The sequence below is a fragment of the Suricata suricatta genome, chromosome 5 (genome assembly GCF_006229205.1).
Source record: "Suricata suricatta isolate VVHF042 chromosome 5, meerkat_22Aug2017_6uvM2_HiC, whole genome shotgun sequence".
Classification (NCBI taxonomy): domain Eukaryota; kingdom Metazoa; phylum Chordata; class Mammalia; order Carnivora; family Herpestidae; genus Suricata; species Suricata suricatta.
The window spans coordinates 8,572,193-8,593,218 of record NC_043704.1 but is presented as its reverse complement, the minus strand read 5'-3'; the positions used below and the strand labels follow the sequence as shown (position 1 = coordinate 8,593,218).

The window sequence follows — 21,026 nt, the reverse complement described above, 5'->3', positions numbered from 1 at the left end:
GATTTGGACACAGGAGGTCTGCAGCCTCATTTTTAGAAGTGTTGCACCTACCGTGAGCCCCCAGGGCAGTGTGACTGCCCCAAGGTCCCAGCCCGCCACACCTGCATAGGGGAGCACCTGACCCTCCAGACAGAAGTGCTCGCTCACCTTGGTTTCCTTCTCCATCTCCTTTAAGAAATGAGTTTTTTTTTTAAAGTTTATTTATTTATTTATTTATTTTATGTCATTTATTTATTTTTGAGAGACAGAAAGAGACAGTGCGAGCAGAGAAGGGTCAGAGAGAGAAGGAGACACAGAATCTGAAGCAGGCTCCAGGCTCTGAGCTAGCTGTCAGTACAGACCCCGATGCGGGGCCCAGACCCACAAACTGTGAGATCATGACCTGAGCCGAAGCCAGACGCTTAACCGATTGAGCCCCTACATTTATTTATTTTGGGAGAGAGAAAGAGCAGGAGTTGTGGAGGCAGGATGGGTGCAGAGAGAGAGAGAGAAGGAGAGAATCTGAGGCAGGCTCTTCAGTGTCAGCAAGGAGCCAGATATGAGGCTTGATCCTACGACCTGTGAGATCATGACCTGAGCTGCAATCAAGAGTCAGACACTTAACTGACTGAGCTAGGTTATGGGTGTTGAGTGAACAAATGTCTGACGGACCGGACATCATGTGAAAACAACAGGGCATTTCAATGCAACTGGCAGCCAGACTGCTCTCTTCTCCTTTTTTGCTCCACGAAGAATGCGTGTGCATGCATTTTCCCTTTAGAGCCGAGCCTTTTCATGAACTCTATCTGGAAAGAAGACGAAATAATTAACGGGTCTCTCATGACCCAAATCTAGGGAGTGGGCTGTCGGCAAGGGTGATGGGGATTCTGGCTCCGACCTTCATGATGTTTTATGAAAAAGAATGTACTCCCTGTGGACTTGTTCTCGAAACTGAAGGACATCGGACTGAGGGACAGAAAAAGCAAAACTACCCTTCACAGAGTGTGCCGGGGCCAGGACGCCTAACACACCGCACTCACAACAGACAGATCACGCCCTGGTGCTCTGACCCAGGATCCACCGAGAATACACGTCTCTGATTCTTCTTGGGAGACACGACCCCGGCCATGGCCCCCGGCATCTAACACCTTCAAATTGCGATGCAGGATTTCACAGAGCCCACAGGCAGGATGATTCGAATGTACCCATAGGGGACCACACCTGTGTCCTGCAAGTCACAGCCAGGGCACAATCTACAGGAGGCTCCTGGTTTCCAAGACTCATGTTTCCAGACCGCAGGGGCCATCAGGAGGTCTGCTGACCCAGAGCCCCCAGCTTTGGCTCTTCTCTGGGGCACCTGCTCCAAATTCTAGATAGGATGGTTCCGGGGCATCAGAGCTCTGGGACTGCAGCCCACAACACACACAAACACGTGGACACACACACAGATACGTGGACATACACACATGGACACACACAGACACACAGAGACTCACAATACACACAAGCATGCACAGACTCACAACACACACACGGGTACACACAGACACAACAGACACAGCACACACAGCTCACACACACGGACACTCAAAGAAAGAAGTGTGTGTCCCTAGGCTCAATCCCAAATGTCCCTCCGGGCCCTGCCTAGGCTGGTGGGGATGCCTGCAGGGAGCACACTGGCCTTTCCAAATCTTGGTTTTCCAGAGTCGGGGAGAAACATTACACAGAGGAGCCCGGATGGCTCAGCCATCAAGCTTCGGCCCGGGTTTAAAACACACAGCTTCCAGCCTGGCTGTCACATACTGACAGATGAACCCGGGTGGGGGGAGGGGGAGAGGCAGTCTGTGTAGGGAAGTAAGAGCTTGGACAGGAATCCCTGTGGTAAATTTCTTACATTCTTGGGAAGCCCCAGGTTTGTCCCAAGGACCCCTGGGGAGGAGAGAGAATTCCAGGGCTTTGAGGTGCTTCCCTCTTCGCAGGGCAGCAGTGGGCCGCAGGGACAGACGGCCTGACGCCCTCGCGCTGGCCGTGCCAGGTCAGTGGAGCTGGTCCCAGAGGCCCGAGGACCGGCCGGGGTGCCTGGGGCTGCAGGCGGTCACGGAAGGCTTAGATGGAGGAGGTGTCTGCAGAGCCGGGCGCAGTGACTTCCGTGACTGAGAGAGGTGCCCGCGGGGGTCCTGAGCCCCGCCTGAGCTGACTCGGATGCAGGGCTGGAGCCTGGAGCTGCCCAGCTGGCCCTGTCCTGGGCCCTGGGCCAGGCGGAGGTGGGAGCACGGCAGGCCCGAGGGAGCTCGGGTGGGGGTGGGGGAAGGGGGCCTGAGCAAGCTGGGTCCCCGTTTCTGCAAGAGGGAGCCCTGCGGCCGGGGGTGGCTGCAGACGGCAGCAGAGGCCCCGAAAGCTCTTTGCCTGGGATCTCTCCGGTATCCCCGCTTGGAGTCAGGTTCCTGTGCCTGGCGCCCACTTCAAGCTCTGCTGCGGGGTCTAATCCCCACGGCGGCAGGTGCACGGCCCGAGACCTTGGACCCTCCGCCTCCAGGGGTACGGAAGCCTCAACCTTTGGAAAGCAGGGCCAATGTTACACAGGTTTTCTAAAAGCCTGTAGAATAAATTTCCAGAGAGGCTATAAATTCGATTAACATTTATAATCTGAATGTATAATTCATTACGTTTATAACGAACTGAGACTCCCTCGGTCCCCAGACCTGGCACAGTTGGGCCTCAGTTTAAACGTCCATAAAAAGGAGCTTTGGTGCTTAGGGAACGTCAGGAGATGGCCCAACAGCTGGCCTCTAGATCCTGGAGGGACGCGCAGTGCCTTAGAAATAAAGCGTTCCACTTTAGGAAGGCAAAGAAGGCAGGACCCAGCATCAGTGCCCGGGCGAAGCGTCGGCGGCGCACGCGGCTCCAGCGCCCCCTCGTGGCACGACTGGGTTTGTCCAGCTCGGCGGAGCCCAGAGGCAAGTGCAGGCACGTTAGCATCTTTCCTGGGGGTCTTCTCCGGGAAGGGGTGGGAGGTGGGGTGGGGGGTGAGTCCTTTCTCCCCATGCTGACTGGATAGACGTCTCCACGGAGTTAGAACTCTGACACTGCAGCCGACAAAACACACGGGGACTCACACAGACACAGATACACACACACACACACACACACACACACACACACACACACTCAGAAAGAAGAGAAGTGGGTGCCCACAGGCTCAATCCCAAATTTCTCCCCAGGCCCTGCCCAGGCTCCTGGCCGAGGGTGGGGGTGGGGGCCTGCACACAGCACGAAGCAACCAGCCCACCCCCAGATCCTGCTGTGTTCTAGAGTGCGGGAGAAACCATATACGGGGGAGCCCTGATGGCTGAGGGGACTCATCAAGACCCCGCCATGGTCTGAAACAGTCTCCTTTTGGGCCAACCTCAGATGGGGGGGCAGTCCTGGGAGGGGGGGCAGTGGATCAGCCTCAACGCTCCCCACTGTGAGCCAGGGAGGCTGGTGGCTCACATTCACATCTCTGCCCACTCAGCCCTTATCAGCATCCTCCACGGACGGTGCCAGGGACAGGTCACCCCCCAGTTCCTCTAGTGTTTCCTGCCAAGGGCCGCTGAGCTGGCAGGCTGGTAAGTCCCCTTGCAGGGGAGCTGTGATCTCCGCTCCCCACGTAGACTGGTCTACCTGCAGGAGCTGATGGGAAGGGAGTTTCAAGGGGCCAGGGAAGGACAGGATTTAGAAAAGATAAAGGGAAGCAGACAAACAACGAGCAGCAGGTGGCACCCATCTGGAAGTCCTGACAGCAGCAGGGAAGGAGGCTGGTCTCATCTGGCAGGAAGCCTCAGCGCTCAGGCTTGGGCGTGAATCTCCTACTTCTGAGCTGTGTGGCCTTGGGCAGGCCGCCTCCCCTCTCTGAGTCCCAGCTTCCTCATCCACAAAAGGAAGTCTGTAACAGAACGTGCCTCCTGCTGGAGAGCCCATGAGCCCGCAGGCCCTGCCTCCCTGAGTAACAGCAGATTTTCCTTTGCCAGCCCATTCTGCCAGGCAACGCGGGGAACAGACATGGTGTGGAGCATAGGTTCCCTTGGAAAGTAACGTGGGCCTTTCCTTGTTACTCCAAGGGAGATGAGAGGCGGAGCCACATAATACACACCCCAGCTAAATGCACAGAAAGGTTGTAAAAGCCTTTAACCCACTTACCTTGCTAAGGTCCACACAGAAGGCAGCCCAACCTCTCCTCTCTCTCCAGTGTTGCTCCACAAATACTTTCCTTTCCATGTACTCTCAGTCCACCTCACCCTCACGGTTCCAGCTTTGTAGGTCCATTCAGGGCACCTGAAAAACTGGCAAAGGGAACAACACCTGGGTGGCATTTCTGGAAGCTGGGTCTGGGTATCAGTCATTTTTAAACGCCCTGAGGTGACTTCATATGTATCTGGGGTTGAAATCCTTGCTAGAAGTATTTTCAAAACTGTTCCTTTGACACACAGATCTATCTACCACTTCTGGCTTCTGCTAATTCTCCTCCATATGTCCACGGCTATTTACTGCAGTGTTCTTTGTGTAATCAAGAGTTTGGCGAAAGTCAAAAATTCCTTTATTAGAGAAGTCAAGTAAAATATCGCACATCCAAGCCCTGGAATACCATGTGGCCATGAAAACTAACCAGGAAGCTTTCATGGAACTGAATGCCTGTGGGATAGATTTCCTTAAATGTTCGTTTATTTTTAAGAAAGAGAGGGATGGGGTGCTGGGGTGGCTCAGTCGGTTAAGCGTCCAACTTTGGCTCAGGTCATGATCTCACTGTTCCTGAGCTCAAGCCCTGCGTCGGGCTCTGTGCTGACGGCTGGGAGCTTGGAGCCTGCTTCAGATTCTCTGTCTCCCCACCCTCTCTCTCTCACTCTCAAAAATATACAAACATTAAAAAAAAAAGATAGACAAGAATTGAACAACAGTCATTAAATGTTGAAGGTGCCCTGGGAGGGTGGAGGACAGGGTGAAAATAAATCATTTCACTATTTGCTATTCCACTTTTCCATTTTTTATATTTCCAAATTTTTGACTCATGAGACCATGTTAATTATTCAGACCTCACCATTACTGCTTTTGATTGGACTTTTTATTTTTCTTGTTTTTTTAAGTTTATTTGTTTTGAGAAAGAGAGAGAGAGAGAGACCATAGGAGGGGTAGAGAGAGAGGGAATCCCAAGCAGGGCCTGCACTGTCAGCGCAGAGTCCTATGGGGGGCTCAAGTTCATGAACCGTGAGATCATGATCTGAGCCAAAACCAAGCCAAAACCAAGAGTCCAATGCCTAACTGACTGAGCCACCCAGGTGCCCCTTGATTGGACGTTTTAATGTTTGCCAATATGGTGGGTGTAAATGGATACCACTTTGGTTTTAATGTACATATCCTGGATGACAATGAGCTTGAGCACTAGCTATACATTTATTGTCCATCATGTTTCCACTCTTGAGAAGTGAGCTATTCAATTCTTTTCCACATCTACATTTTTTTCCTGATTGATTTAATAATGGCTATACATTCTGGATACCTTTGCAGGCTATATGGGTCACAAATAACTTCTCCCAGTGTGCAGTTTGCTTTCTGTCTTTAATAATACCTTTCAGTGAAAAAAGTTCATAATTTTAGTATATAAAATTTTATCCATATTTCTTTTATACTTTGTAGTTTTTCTGTCATTAAGTTCTTTTGTACTTCAAGGTCATGAACATGTTTTTCTGTAACATCTTTGAAAGTCTCTATACTTTTGTATTTTAAATTTTAGTTCATAGTCATGTGTTACTGATTTTATGTGTAGTATTAAATAGTGCTGCAACATATTTTTTCCAGATATATGATTTCCAATTGCTCTACCTGCATTTATTTAAAAGCCCATCTTTGGTGCAGTGATCTTCACTATCATTTGTAATTGTATCGGGTATTCATATATGTTGAACTTGTTTATGGACTTCTAGTCCATTGGTCTATTTGTCTTTTTGAGCCATCTCATACTCTGGTTCTTAATTATTATAACGTTCTAAGATTTAGTATGGTGGAGGCCAAAAAACCCCCATAAAATGTAGGCAGGCTGTGTTTTCTTCAAGGATGTCTTGGTTAATCTGGTTCTCTGTATAAATTTTAGAATCAGCTTGTAAAGTTAAAAAAAACTGTTGTGAGTTTTTGACAGGAGTTGCAGTGAATTTCTAGGTGATTCTGCAAATAACAGACATAACATTGACTCATCAAATCCATGAACGTGATTCATCTCTTTATTTATTGAAATCTTCTTCCATGTCTCTCAATGAAGTTTTATTATTTTTCCATAGAGATCTTGCACCTCTTTATCAGATTTATTCTTAAATACTACATATTTTATGCTGCTATAAATATTACATTTGAAGTTTAATTTTCTGGATGTATGTGGTAGATTGTAGAAATGTAATTGAATTTTTATTTCAATAATTTTGCTAAAACTCTTATAAATTCAAAAAAATAATCTAAGAATTAATTCAGATTTTCTATGTGCACAAGCCATATTTTCTATGAATAATGAACTATTTCTTTATTTCCAATACTCACATTTTCCTTGTACTGCCTTAGTATTCTAGTGACAACCTCCAAAATTACGTCGACAGAAATGGTAATAGTAGGCAACTTTTTCTTGTTCTTGACCTCAAAGAAAATACTTTCAATTTTAAGCCTTTAAATCTGACATTTGCCGGTATGTTTTCTATAGATACCCTTTATCAGGTTAAAGAGATCACATTCTCTTCTTTGTTTGCTAATAGTTAATAATATATCAAGGTTTTATTATATTTAGTACATTTTCTGTTTCTATCAGTGATGAAGTTTTGCTCCTTTGGTATGCTCATGTGAGGCTTACATTAATTGATTTTCCAGTGATTACATTATTTTGATAAGCCCAACTTGGTTATAATGTAATTTCTTTGTTATACATGGCTGAGTTCTATTGGCTAATACTGCTTAATATTTTTGTATCTTACATTCACAAGTGTGATTGGCTTTTTTTGTATAGTCTGTTGATTTTGGTATCAAGGTTATGTTATAGTTGTACATTATACTGAGGGTTGTTTTTTCTTTTTATATTCTTTATAATATTTTGGGAAATTATTATTCATTATTAATAATGAACTATTTTTGGCTTGAATATTTGGTTGATCTCACAATGAAGCCATCTAGCTTATAGGTTTCTTTGTGGGAAGATTTTTGGTAACTAATTCAATTACTTTAATGGTTGTAAGACTATTCAGGCTTTCTACTTCTTGAATCACATGTAATCTGTTTTATTTTTCCTAGAAACTTGTCAACTCAGTCTAATTTTTAAATGAAAAGGCATAAACTGGTTTGCAGGACCATCTTTTATAAGTCTCCAACAACCATAGTTTTATTCCTTTAGTCATTCTTAATTATTATTTAAATTGTATCTTCTTTTTCAAGCAATTTTACCAGATTTTTCAGTTTTATTAATCCTTTACAAAGCAACTTTTGTTAATTACATTCTGAGTCTGATTTTCCCTCTATGCCCTCATGTTTATATACCCAACTTTGTCCTTTTTAAAAATTTTTGTTTGTTTGTATTGCTTTTCTTGTACTAAGTTTTAAAAATGGATGTTTAGCCCACTAATTTTATCCATTTTTCTATCCAAGATAACCATTTAAGACCATAAACTTCTTTCTATATGATGCTTTAGCTATATTCCACAAATTTTTATATGTATGTTCATTTTATTATGTCATCTTTTCTAGCATCTATTATCATTTCTCTTTTGAAAATGCTAGCATATTTCTAGAGTATAATTTTTCTACTTGACTTAAAAAAATGATATTTAACATAATTTGGGTCAGAGAGGATATTTTATGACTTTAAACCTTAAAATGTGTGACGATTTGCCAAATAAGCCTACCTATGGAGAGTTTTATAAATGATCCGTATGTGTTTGAGAACAACGTATATTCTTCAGTTGCTGAGAATAGTTCCCTCACATCATTAGGGCAGGTTTGTTAATTTTACATCTTTCTGATTTTTTTTCCACTTGGGTTATCAATAACTGAGATAAGTATATTGATACAAGAATATGATCCTAGTGTAAGAAACTAGGTTCTTTTGTTTTTAAATTATTTTGTTTTGAAATCAAAATGAGGGGAGCCTGGGTGGCTCAGTTGGTTAACATCTCATTTCAGTTTGGGTCATGATCTCATGGTTCATGTGTCCAAGCACCAAAACAGATTGGGATTCTCCCTCTCTCTCTGCCCCTTCTCCTACTCATGCACACTGTCTCACTGTTCCTCCCTCATTTGTGCTCTCAAACAAATAAGCTTAAAATAAAATAAAATAAATTGAAATGAAATTGATTCCACCAAGATTTGGTGAGGACCTTGAATCTTTGAATGTCATCATCATGAACAGTTCCTCCATTTCTATGTCCTGGAAGTGAAAGCTTTCTGATGTCCAGTGCACACTAATTGCCCCCAACCCTAGAAATTCTTGCTTCAGTATCAAGCAGGGTCCCTAATAGGGCTGGGATCTCTAGGATTGGGCTCCAGCTCCCTAGGGGCACCAGTTAGCCACATCTCTGAATCCCTATCACTTCAGTGCCTCCACATTCATGATGGTGTAGACCTCCACTGCTGGTGAATTCCATAGACCATAATCTCCCATTCTTGGGGTAGCCCCTCCCAACTTTGCTTCTGTCTTATCACTCTTCTTACCACTTTTACATGTTATTTTCAGTAATTCCTCCCTCAAGAACCTTTAGAAGCACAATTAAAGCTAATCTACCTTGGACTTAGGGTTGAAAGAATAAGATGCTGAGAGTTAAGATCAGGTACTTATACAAAAAAAATAGGCATGTGTCATGACACACAAAGGTCAGCGCATGTGTAAATACACGAACAGCTGCCTGGCTTCATTATGTTTCTGTATGGAGATCCTACAATACCATTGAGGAGGCAGAAACGAGTGGTTGGAAGTGTACCTGGCAAGCGTCAAATCCTTGGGCTCAGGTTCAGACTCTATTTACTTACCCCATATGCTTTCAGAACCCTATTTACCTTCTTGGCCTCTCTGCTTTCACCTTCAATGAGGATGTAGATTCCTCAAGACTCTGACGTCCACAAAGGCAGGGCTTGTGGTCCATTTGCTTTGGAATACCCTGGAACTAACTTCCTGCCTGCTCTTGTAGGTCAGACCTTTGTTTTGAATGAATGAGCAAATGATATTATATCTCCAGTATAGATAGTGTCCTTCCAGGAGGCTGCCTTATGATTATCACTTTTCTCATATCTCACAGCAAGGTGAGATACCGTCAAATCTCCTTCACGTAGCCTAACCTCAAATCCGCAGATCAGCAAACAATATTTGGGTGTTTCCCAGAAATTGTTCAATATAGATTCTGCTCTAGGAAGAGAAGGGGTCACATTTGTTTAAGTCCTAGAGATGTTTTCCCAAACGCCTGGTCATTTAAATGACTTCTATATTAAGATGTGTGCAGAGTGCATGTATTACTCCCTAACCTAACCTCCCTTCAAACCACAGGCCACGGCAGGTCAGACGACAAAGGTCATGCCTCTTCAGGTGTGGTCACGGTCCATGCAGATTCAGGGGAGGCACCCAAGCCCCCCACCTCACATGTGATCCTTATGTACAAGACTGAACATCCTCTTTGACCTTAAGTTATTTTACAAATCCAAAGTCTTTGATTTCTTTGTTTCTCCATGACTGGTATGCTTCTTTCACAAAGATTAATTTTCTTCTAACCTCATGCCTTTGGTCAAGAAAAGAAAATCTCCCTTCCTGGAAAACAGAGTATTCATCAAAACCCTCCCCCTCCCGAAATACCATCTCCTTCAGGAGGCCTTTTTTATCAGTCCTCTTAGGATAATATCTCTCTCTTCCTAATCTTCACATACAGATCATAGACAGTTTAGTCTTACACCAGACTTTTTCTTTCCTTCGAGATTATAATCTCTCTGAGGGTAAGAACTCACCTTTCTGCACTTCTCACAGTGCTGTGAACTGAAGACACAAAAGAAATGTTCAAAAAATGGAAGCAGACATTCTTGCTCCTCATGGGTTTACACTGAATTCTGATAATTATGGTCATATTTTTTTCCAGAAACCACCCCTGGTCTGGTCCACAGTTGGAAGTAATTTGGAATGGGGTTGAAGAACCAGACAAAGAAGAGGGAAAATTCTGGTAGGTTCACAAGCTGTAAACAGATAGAATACCTTGAGAGTGATTTCCCAAGACCACTAACAGAAGATGTAGTTTCTAAGAATCCTTGACCTTTCAAAAGATAGCAGCCAGTCAAATGAAGCTAAATATTCTGTAGCCTGGACCCATCGGCTTCATTTTGTATAACTTATTTACGTGAGTTGTGTGACACTCCATAGGAAGATGAAGTTCCACTCACAGGCATCTCTACTGTGGGTTCGTCATGAGGCCCCCCAGTAATAACTGTAGCCCAGTCTCTATGCTGGCCAGATTCACACACACAGCTGGACTTCACACATTCACTGTTCAGCCTCCCTCAGCCGGTCTTCCCCTCCTACTAGTTTTTTCCTCTTTCACCTGCCTTCTCATCATCACGTGAATAAGCATTTGCCCTTCCTTCCTGTGACAGCTGACCCTCCTAGGAGTGTTATCCTTAAATCAGCTTCCTGGGAAAGGTAGAACCAGCACGGCACAGGGGCTATGCTCTGCAGTTAGACTCTTACCCAAATCTGTTTTCTCCTGCTTCACAGCCATGTGAAATTGAATAAAACGATCTTAAAAAGCTCTCAGCTTTAAGTGAGTGAATGGCATAGAACACATTAGTGTTTTCTTCTTAATTGGAATGGAGCAATTTAACTTGTAAGCATGGACCGGACAGCTTTGGTTAAAAAGGGATCATTGCATAATCCCACTTCAAAACGCTCTGTGCCACATTAATGCAAATGAGAAGCAGAGACAGGGACACAGTGTCAGGGTAGAAAACAGAAAAGGAGCAGGCATTTCTTCTACGGAGAACTGCCGCGTGGACAGAGCGCAGGTTGGGGACACCATTAAGACGGAACCATTATTCTCCACTATGCATGTTTCCGGCGGCGTACAGTGGGTGTGTGGTGAGGAGGAGGGCATTCCCCCAAAGGACTCTCGCTCTGTCCCTGTCCCTTCCGCTCTCTCCCACAGGAAGAGGCGGGACCTACCCTGTGAAAAGGATTTTCCTTGCCAGGGGTCATCCCCTCTAAAGACAGCAAGTGGTTTCTTTGCTTATCCATCGTCCACCAAGTTCTTCCTCGCCTTCTAACCAAGAGACGTTACCAGATAGCTTCACAACTTCTACCCCAAATCCTTTCTTACACATTAGACCTTCCGCCTCCACCCGTTCCTTAGGGTCTTAAGAGGCCAGCAGCCCCGGCTGTCCACCTGCGATGCCAGCTAGGAGGCAGGAAGGGTTCATCTGGAGCTGGGCTGAGGCTCCCGGGGGACAGCCTAACATACTTTAGCTGTGCCATGTCTACTGCTGAGCAGGCTGTGACCAGCAACAACCGCCTCCCCCACCCGCCACCCCCATCACATGTGCCTTTATGAAGTGCTATAGGAGGCCAGTCTTTCTTCCCAGAGAGGGAGCGTGGAGGAGGAGGGTCAGTGGTCCCACCAGTCGGCTGCTCTGGCCATGCACTTGGCCCTGCGGTGCCCAACACATACTGTGTGTTTTAACCTCCAAGTCAACCCGAAGACACGACCACACCACCAGTGAATTTGGGAGGATTCTAGTACCTATAGGACGTCTAACCCCCACAAGTGCTCACGCCCTGGAGACTTAGTGGCACTGAGACTCCTAGGATGTCCTGCATCTCAGACCCTCTTCCCTGATCCCTGAATGTGTATATATGACATTTAATCATTTTTGTAGAACCCAGTCTGCACAGAAGTGAAAGAGTCCTAAACAATCAAGTAGTACACTTACACTTTGCTGCTGAGTGGCTGAAGAGTCACATGGTCCCTAGCCCACATCCAGGAACTCCTGGGCCATACCAGCTTCTCTGTTCAAAAGGTTTTCCTTGAGTTTGCCCAGTGGGCATCCCTGCTGAGTCCATCTTTGGTCCACACATTACCTTTCTGGACTTTCACGCATGCACACAGCTGAAGAAGTTAATGACAGCATAATTTTGCCATGCCCCATGCTGGGGGCTGTGCTGATGGACCTTAAAAGTAACCTGCTTCCATGACAGACACTGAACCCCTCCTTGGCGTATCTTTACATTCCGTCATTACCGTTGTTTCTCTCTCCACTGGGCTTGCTCTAGCTGACCTGTGCCCCTCGGCAAAAGTATGGCCAGAAATGATACTGGAGTCAGATAAAAATGGAGTAAATAACTCCTATTTTACAATCTATTTTAGAAAATGCAATCTAAATTTAAGTACTCATGCCACATACACCCCTGTGTCCTGTCAAGATGAGGAAAAATAGATTAACAGTAGGGATTTAAGGGGCACCTGGGGGGCTCAGTCAGTTAGGTGTCCGAGTTTGGCTCAGGTCATGATCTCACCATTCCTGAGTTCAAGTCCTGCATCAGTCTCTATGCTGACAACTCAGAGCCTGGAGCTTGCTTCAGATTCTGTCTCTCTCTCTCTGTCTCTGCCCCTCCCCCACTCATACTCTAGCTCTCAAAAATAAACAAACATTTAAAACATTTTTTAAAGAGTAGAAATTTGAGAGTCAGAAAGCAAGTATTAATTAGTTCATTCTCTTATCATGGGAAAGCATAGTACATTGTCGAATATTGGTGTCAGCATTTTTATTTTAATATGTATCAGGAGGGCAATTGGAAGAAGTAATACAATAATGCATTTGAAGTGCTTAGTATGATTCTGCCCCTTAGCTCATTAAATATTGGTTATTCTGCATATCACCAAAACCCTAAGGTTCTTTTCACATGTGCTTCTGTTCCCAGGTGGGTTTTTTTGTGTGTTTTTATTTATTATTGAGACAGAGAGAAACAGAGCATGAATAGGGGAGGGGCAGAGAGAGAGGAAGCCACAGAATCTGAAGCAGGCTTGAGGCTCTGAGCTGTCAGCACAGAATCCGATGCGGGACTTGAACCCACGAACCGTAAGATCATGACCTGAGCTGAAGTCAGCCAGTTAACCAACTGAGCCACCCAGGTGCCCCGTGTTCCCAGGTGTTTGTGACACTGTGACACAGTGCAGGTCCTAACATCAATGAGTTCCTGTAAATGTGTCAGGCTTGCCCTATTCCTTCAGCCTGCTCTCAAAGACCCTGTATTCAGCATAGAACCTACTGTCCTCATCTAACCTGTTTATCAAATAACCTACTAGAGTTTGTGGTCAGCATACCTTCTGTGTTTTTATCCTACTGAAGTATGGAGTCTGTCCCTGGGACCTTCCTTCAAGATCAGGGCTGATCTTTTAATGAGTACTCTTTGACTATGCTCACTCAGCTGGTCATGACCTTGTAAAATCTCAAAACCATGTCTTATGAAGTTGTCTCAGAATGAAATTCTGGTTACCATTTCTGTAGTATTTTCTTTAGGAAGAATGCCGTGTGCCTACGGAACATGAGAAACACCTCTATTTCTTGTCTCTGTAAAGCTCTTGTATTTAACATGCTTCCTCCTTAAGTCTGTAATTCAAAACGTTCTGGCACAAATCGTAATCCAATATTAGGATGGCTTGCCTCAACGGAATAATATTTTGTAAAAACCATTTATGAGAAAATGAATGGAGCTATTTGGCTTTATAAAATTAGTTTAAAATAACTTAGAAAAGTGTGCATAATTATTTGCATATAGAAATAACTTGGGTTGCTTTTTAGATAAAATCAAAAGAATATGTAGATATTATTGAATAGTTAGCAATAGCCCGTTCAGTTTCAACATAAAGCTTTTCAGATGAGTCAGGTTAAGCACATCAGACATGCTGAAAGAGGTCCACACATCGCCAGGGGGAGACAGAGCCATGAAGCACAGCACTTCAGATATACAAAGCGACTAAGTTGTTGCTGGTCATTTTGGCAATGTGAATTTTGGGGAGGTCTGATTGACCAAAGGTGCTTAGAACAAGTGAGAAGATGAGCCACATATCCATGGTATGTAAGCAGAATTCTAATACGGTCCCCAAGATTCCCATCCCCTGGCGTAGATGTCCTACCTACATTATGTCTACTACTGGAGTATAAACAAGACCTGTGAATGCGATGGTTTGTCACGCTCATGATTAGGTTATGTTCTGTGACAAAAGGAATGTTTCAGATGTAAGTAAGGCTGCCAATGAGGTAAGTCTGGGTTAATCTTATAAAGGAAGTTAACATAGGTGGGCCTAGTCTAATCAGATGAACCTTTAAAAGAAGTCTAAGAGATTCAACATGAAAGAGATTCTCCTACTGGCCTTAAAGAAGTAACTGCCTTGCTGCAGAAAGGGCCATGTGGCAAGCACTCTAAGTGGCTTCTATGAGTTGAGATGAGCGTGGTCCCTGGGTGACAGCCAGGTGGGAAATGAGACCTCAGTTTTACAACTGCGAGGAACCAAATTCTGCCAATAATCAGTGAGCTAGGAAAAGGACCCCAGCCTAGGAGGAGATCATCACCCCATTCCACTCCTTGATTTCAGTCTGGTGAGACCCTGAGCAGAGGACCCAGTTACACTGTGCCTGGGCTCTGACCCACACAAACTGTGACATAATAACTGTGCATTGTTTCAGACAGCCGAGTGCATGGTCATTTTGTTACTCGGCAGTAGGTAACTAATACACATGGGGAAGAGCAGGGAGGAGAACTGCTCAGAGGGCCTGTAACTCAAGAGGGCACATCCAGAGGCAACTGGTTTTCTTGATGGTGGATTTTCAAGTGGCCACAGAAACACGTGTACCAGATAGAGATTTCCCACTGAGCCTCACCCATGGGGATACAGATTCTCTATCAGTCCATGGCGTAGCTCTCAAACCTCAGCATGCGTCAGAATCACCTGCAGGGCTTAGGGGAACCCATGGCAAGGTCCCAGCCACAGACTTTCTGATTCAGAAGGTCTTGGGCAGGGCTTGAGACTCTGCATGTTCAATAAGTTCCCAAGTGAAGCTGATGCTCCTGGCCCGTGGACTTCATGTGCAGAACCACAGCTCTATGATAAACAAAGTGGTTTTCCTTACTTGTAGCATTTGATTTCTACGCCTGGCCCTTTCCTCATTTGATATGAAATCCTTTTGACAAATTTTTACAAAAAAGGTTAAGATAAAGAGAAGGAACTGAAATTGCTATATAACTTTGAGTCATACAAAGTGTTTTTTATTCTCTGATTAGCCACCCCAGAGCTATTAATCTATTTGGAGAGATTAATTAAACCGGGCTTTAAGAAAAACACATGGGGGGCATGGTGCCTGAGTGGCTCCATCAGTTGAGTGTCTGACTTTGGCTTAGGTCATGATCTTGTGGTTCATGAGTTCAAGCCCTGCATCTGGCTCTGTGCAGGCAGCTCAGAGCCTGGAGCCTGCTTCGGATTCTGCATCTCCCTCTCTCTCTCTCTGCCCCTCTCCTGCTTGTGCTCTCTCTCTTTCAAAAACAAACATTAAAAAAGAAAATTAAAAATTATAAAATAATTTAAAACATCACACTGTATCCACCATTAGAGGTCTACCTGGGGGCCTACAGGACATCCACGTTTCCCCTATCTGCCATTACTTCCCAGGTACAGGTGTTTAGGAGCCTATACTGTGCCTGCCATCCAAGGCAAGCCCTTCTGGGCCCTTGTCCCCAGGCAGCAGGTGCCGCAGCAGTACAGACAGGTGCTTAGCAGGGACAGCACCTCCTCCGAATGCATCAGTCCCAACAGACAGCTTCACCATGAAGCCTTCGAGGCTTGGCAAAGGCAGCAGACTGGGAGCATTAATGAAGTCGTGCCTGAAGTTTGGGAAGAGCAGGGATGCTACCAAGTTTCCAAAAGGCTATGGCGGGGCTCCCACAAAGTCCAGAAGACCATTTAAGACAAAACTGGACAAATGTCTTGCTGGGAGAAGTGATATCATGCAGGGGTTGGGAGCGTCCATCAGGGCAAACAAAGAGACCAGAGAAGCAGAGAGAGAAAAGGTCCTTCGTGTAATTAACAAACATGAACTGTAGAGTGCTCAGAGTTAGACTATGGCAGGAGCAGATAGCGAATGTTATTTTGAGATGCAACTTAGGAATTATTTGTTTGGGAGAACACAGCATTATCATGTCATCCTGAATCATCTTGGTTGCTCATGCTTGTCATAGAGCTTGCTAATCATCTGGGCTGGGGTGGGTGTCAGAGAGCGTAACTGAAAGCATCTGCTACAATTGAATATGGTAATCAGGTCTTACTTTTATGATTTTGCTCACGATATAGTCTTGAAGGAAAGGAATGGAGGGATCATCTGACTAAACCTGTACTTCTGTGCAGAATGAAGGTGTCCTTGACTCTGCACTTCCAAACCCAGATGACTGACCCTTTCCATTAGACAAGTTCGGGTCTCCCCAGCTGCCAGCTTTCATGCTTTTATGGCTGCCCCCCCTAAGGAGATACAGGCGCCTTCTGGACCTTTCCCAAGCTGCCGCAAAATGATTGATGGTTGGACTTCTTTTAATCCAAGTAATGCAGCGAGTCTGAAGCTTTGGAAATTGGATCCTACTGACGTTAAGACCACTGCCAAAACAGCCAAAGCACAGGGGTTTGGCAACTTGATTTAATCATAGCGAAAGAATTACAAAGTGCAAAACAAGCCCCAAAACGGCTATGAAATGGGCCAATTCAGGAACAGACTCAGGCTAAGAAGTTGTTCGGTTTTGGCGCCTCTCACTTGCTCTGTATTCCACCTCTTGAACTGCCTTCCCCCTGGCCAAGGTTGGAGGCACGTGAGGCACACAGAAGAGAGAAGATGTCAAGGGAACCCATCGACTTTCAATCCTAGGAAGAGTGTCTGGTGACAGGTCAGGCTCAGGGCTGGCAAATCCCAAACCACAATACTGTACCCAGATCATCCTGGTGTGGGAAGATCAAGGCCGTAGTGGACCTGGCAGGGCCCTCTGCAAGGGAAGCCAGCTGGTCAACTTAGAAGCCATCCCTTGTTTCTGTAAAGTGAGAAGTTGCGGCTATCCACCATGCTTACTTTATTAACAAAGATACAGTTTGTGTTAAGAGCAGTAGGTTGGTTCATGGTTCAACAAATGTTTTATGATCCTGGCTGGCACCGAGTGTGCTTCTCTGGAATTTCTGTCACACCCCCAGCTTGAGAGGCCTCTTTGCATTCTGGGCACACACACGGAGGTTTCAACGTGCACAAAACCTTTGGTCATCTGCCTCAGAAAGGCTAGGAGGAAGAGAACGTGAGCAAGAAAGGCCTGGACAGGCCAACACTCCGAGTGGGCGCCAAGCATCCTATTTGCTTGGCTCTCGTTTGCACGCGTTCCCAGACAACATAAAACCAGAACACAAAACCCAAAGTTCAGCACACGTTTCTGTTAGGCAATTTCCAGTCGCTCACAAAGGGCAAAGGCAGACCCCGGGGTAAATCTGATTTGCCATGCTAGGCCAAGCTTGTTTTATTACATACATTCTGCATTCTAACAACTAATAACTTCATATTGTAAACATTAAGCATACAGAGTTAAAATTCAAGGCCACATTCTATCATTGATTGTCTCTTTTGTCGTGTATCTTTGGCTGGCCGAGATCAACTCGTAGTGTATAAATGCATAAGTTATATAATTATTATATAAAAAGGGGGGAAAAACATTGGCTTGTATACTTAATTCTGACAAACGCACAGCGTTTGCGACTCAAAAGGAAACCCGGAGCCTCTGTCTAACCCAAACGCCTAGGTGGTTTCCAATGGCAGCCTCGAAGAAGGCTACCCACCTCTTACCTGACTCTGTGGGGAACAGACTCCCCCCCATAATGATGAGGTCCCGAATGTTTCTTTTAAATATCAGATAATTCCAGTTAAATTTTTCTTTTGACAGACAAACAAACAAACAAAAAAAGAGAGATGCGTATTTTTGTTCCTGAATTCCACTACTTCCCCCTCCTCCTTGACGCCATATTCTTCCTAACACCGTGTTTGGTAGAGCACTGACCAATGAACCTGCAATTCTCCCGACTCATCTCCAGCCTCTTACTGTCCTACGTCCAGTCTCTACGGCTTGACAAGGGTCTCTCCCAGCCCTGTGGCCTCCTCCTCCTCCTCCGCTCCCTTTTCTCACACCTCCTCCAACTCTCTGCCTACAACCACGTGCTCACTGCTCACTGTCCGCACACATCCTCAGCCCCAACGCCGGGCTCGGTTCCGGTAATCCTGTCCAGGAATCCCATCTGATTTCACCTAAAACCGTGCATTCTGTTGAGTTTCATGTCGACATCTGCGATGGGCCACAGTTTCTCTCTTGTCTTTTTTTTTGATATGTTTTTATTTTTAAATACAGGTAGTTTTCCTTAAAATGACACATAAATGGTGTGTTAGGTGAAGAGTGTGTTACCACTATGGCTGTGCTTGAATCCCCGTCTGCATGAGCAGGATCCTGAACTCTCGTCTGAAGTTTATACGCTTCTTAAGAACACTTTCTTTGGCACTTTGTCCTTGTGACTTCTTCATGCTTTTACTTACAATGTCTTTTATAAGGTTGGTCCACACGTGACGTGAGTGTGTCCGTCACGTTTTCCGCATCCTCTTTATTCCTGTAGTAATACTTTAGTAAATCCCTCCCATTAAGAGTCTTTGGATCTCGTCCCTGGCTTCCTTCCCCAGTGCCAGTCAAGCTTTTACATTTCTCTTGAGGCACTTTTGATTCACGTTCTCTGATAGAGGTGGTGGCGATTTCTTGGTGGTTGTATGCTGTTGGGAAAGGCCTCCCTCAGGTCGTTAGTAGTAAGTGCCCAGATGAGAAGGCATGTGGCTGCCAGGAAGCCTGGCGTTGGGGTATATGCCTCCAGTTGGTGAATTCCAGTAGGGGTTCGGGGCAGCGAAAAAACTGGACGAGGTCACAGGTAGGGCTGGAGGGTGGGGGGCCACAAAGTTCATCTTCTGTGGGTGGGCGTGGTAGGAGCCCATGTAAGGGAGGTCTGAGGGGTACTTGTACAGAGATGATTCTGGGGGGTGGGGCTGGAGGGCCTGGGCGATGCCGTGGAAGTCAAACTTGTAGGCGTAGCGCTTCCCGTGGACTTTGGTCATGATGTTTTTGTCGTAGTAGTAACGGAGGGCACGGCTGAGTTTATCGTAGTTCATATTGGGTTTGCTTTTCCGTTCTCCCCAGCGCCGGGCAACCTCGTCGGGATCCGTCATCTTGAACTCCCCGTTGGTGCCCTCCCAGGTGATGCAGTTGGAGTTCGAGCTGTCGGACAGGAGCTCCAGAAGAAACTGCCAGAGCTGGATCTGTCCACTCCCTAAGGAGGTGGGGGAAGGAGACAGAATACCAGTGAGAACAGGTTCAGAGCTAAGGGCGAGGTTTCATCAGTGACTGAAGTGGGTGCTGGTGGTGTTCCATGCAGATCCCTTACGCTGCCTGTGCACCTCGGCTGCTAGGGGTGGTGGCTGCCTTCCTCCCTCTTCTCCAGAAAACTTCCTTTGGCTGAATATGTGTTGCTTCAAACCCTCCCCCACCCTGCCGAAGCCACCCACAGCCAGAGGGGACAACACTGTGGCTCCCAGGCGGGTCTTCTTGCCTCAAGGAGGGGCCAGCTCTGTGATACTGTCCTGAGTTCCTTGCAGGATCAGACCAGATCACGGTTCCCGCTAAGGCCACCAGCCCCGTAGCCTCACCCCTGCCCTATCTGCTACATCAGTGCCCTCTCTTATACACACAATGCATGGATCACTCGCATAAGCATCTTTATCGCACAAGCATCCTTATCCTAAGCTCTGTGTCTCAGGATCAGGATCTTCGGGGACAATCTCTGGTGACTGGCTGACCACAGATCCGAGTCCCTAATGGAATGCAAAGAATATCTATGGGGCAGAGTTCAGGTTGGTCCCATCCATGTCTGACTTCCTGCCAAGCACAGCCTAGCCGACTTTGTATTTCAGGGGTGAGAGGGTTTTATTTTTCCTATTTTGCAAGGCAAAAAGTGCCATTATGTTGATGGCAATAATGACTTAACACCATTTATATTGGCCAGGTCACATAAAATAATAAAAGTCATATTTAGGAAATGAACTTCTGAAAGTTGATGGAAAAAATAGAGAATGGAAGTAAACACCGTTATTTCTAACATAACATTTTGCTGGCACCCAGAAAGCAATTCTGTCAAAACTTTTCCTAGAACAGAATTAACCCACTCAAAATGAGGAAGTTTAGAAAAAAGTTGGCTCCTTTTCAAACCAGATCACCTATTTCCAGTATTTAGGCAACTGTGTCATAACGGAAATCCACGGGCTGTTCTGTATTGCGATGCCAGTTGTGTTCAGAAGTTTCCAGAAGAACATCTGCAGCAATGAGTGGCTGCAAGCCCTTATGGGGAACCAAATGAGACTCCACCTCCGTCAGTGAGATCTCATTTAGCTGGGGGCACACAGTCAGAATTTTTTTGACCCCACTGGAGACACATAGATGTGCCTTTAAGGCTTTATTAAGTTTCGAGAAAAATCCGGGCATATTGTTCCAGCCACCATGTTGCACTACTTTAAGATGACTTATGGCTCCCTCCAGGAAAGGGGCATGTAAATATCAACAGCAGCATTGACCACAGGAGGGGCGAAAGTGTGCTGATTTTAGAAATTTGAAAGTAAATAAGAGGCATGTCTTTCCTCCCAGTCTCCAGCTAGAGCACTGCCTTGGGCTTATACCAAAAAGATTACTTTTTTAAGATATTTATTTCAGAGAGAGAGAGAGAGAGAGAGAGAGAGAGGGAGAGAGAAAGCATGATTCGGGGAAAGGTAGAGAGATCGGGAGACACAGAATCCCAAGCAGGCACTGAGCTATCAGCACAGAGCCTGACGCAGGGCTCGAACTCATGAACCACGAGATCATGACCTGAGCAGAAGTCAGATGCTTAACTGATTGAGCCACCCAGGCACCCCCCAAAAGATAACTTTTA

General features: G+C 45.7%; 1 protein-coding gene across 4 annotated transcripts in view; it reads right to left on the bottom strand.

Annotated features, from left to right (window-relative positions):
- Positions 1-17,441: 17,441 nt before the first annotated feature.
- ERG (ETS transcription factor ERG) overlaps positions 17,442-21,026 on the bottom strand; it is a 250,245-nt gene continuing 246,660 nt past the window's right edge. For all 4 annotated transcript variants that reach the window (XM_029938944.1, XM_029938946.1, XM_029938947.1 and 1 more), the window contains one exon: positions 17,442-19,376. In XM_029938944.1, coding sequence (XP_029794804.1) covers positions 18,856-19,376 — 521 coding nt within the window. In that variant the 3' untranslated portion in view covers positions 17,442-18,855. The remainder of the gene's footprint in view (positions 19,377-21,026) is intronic.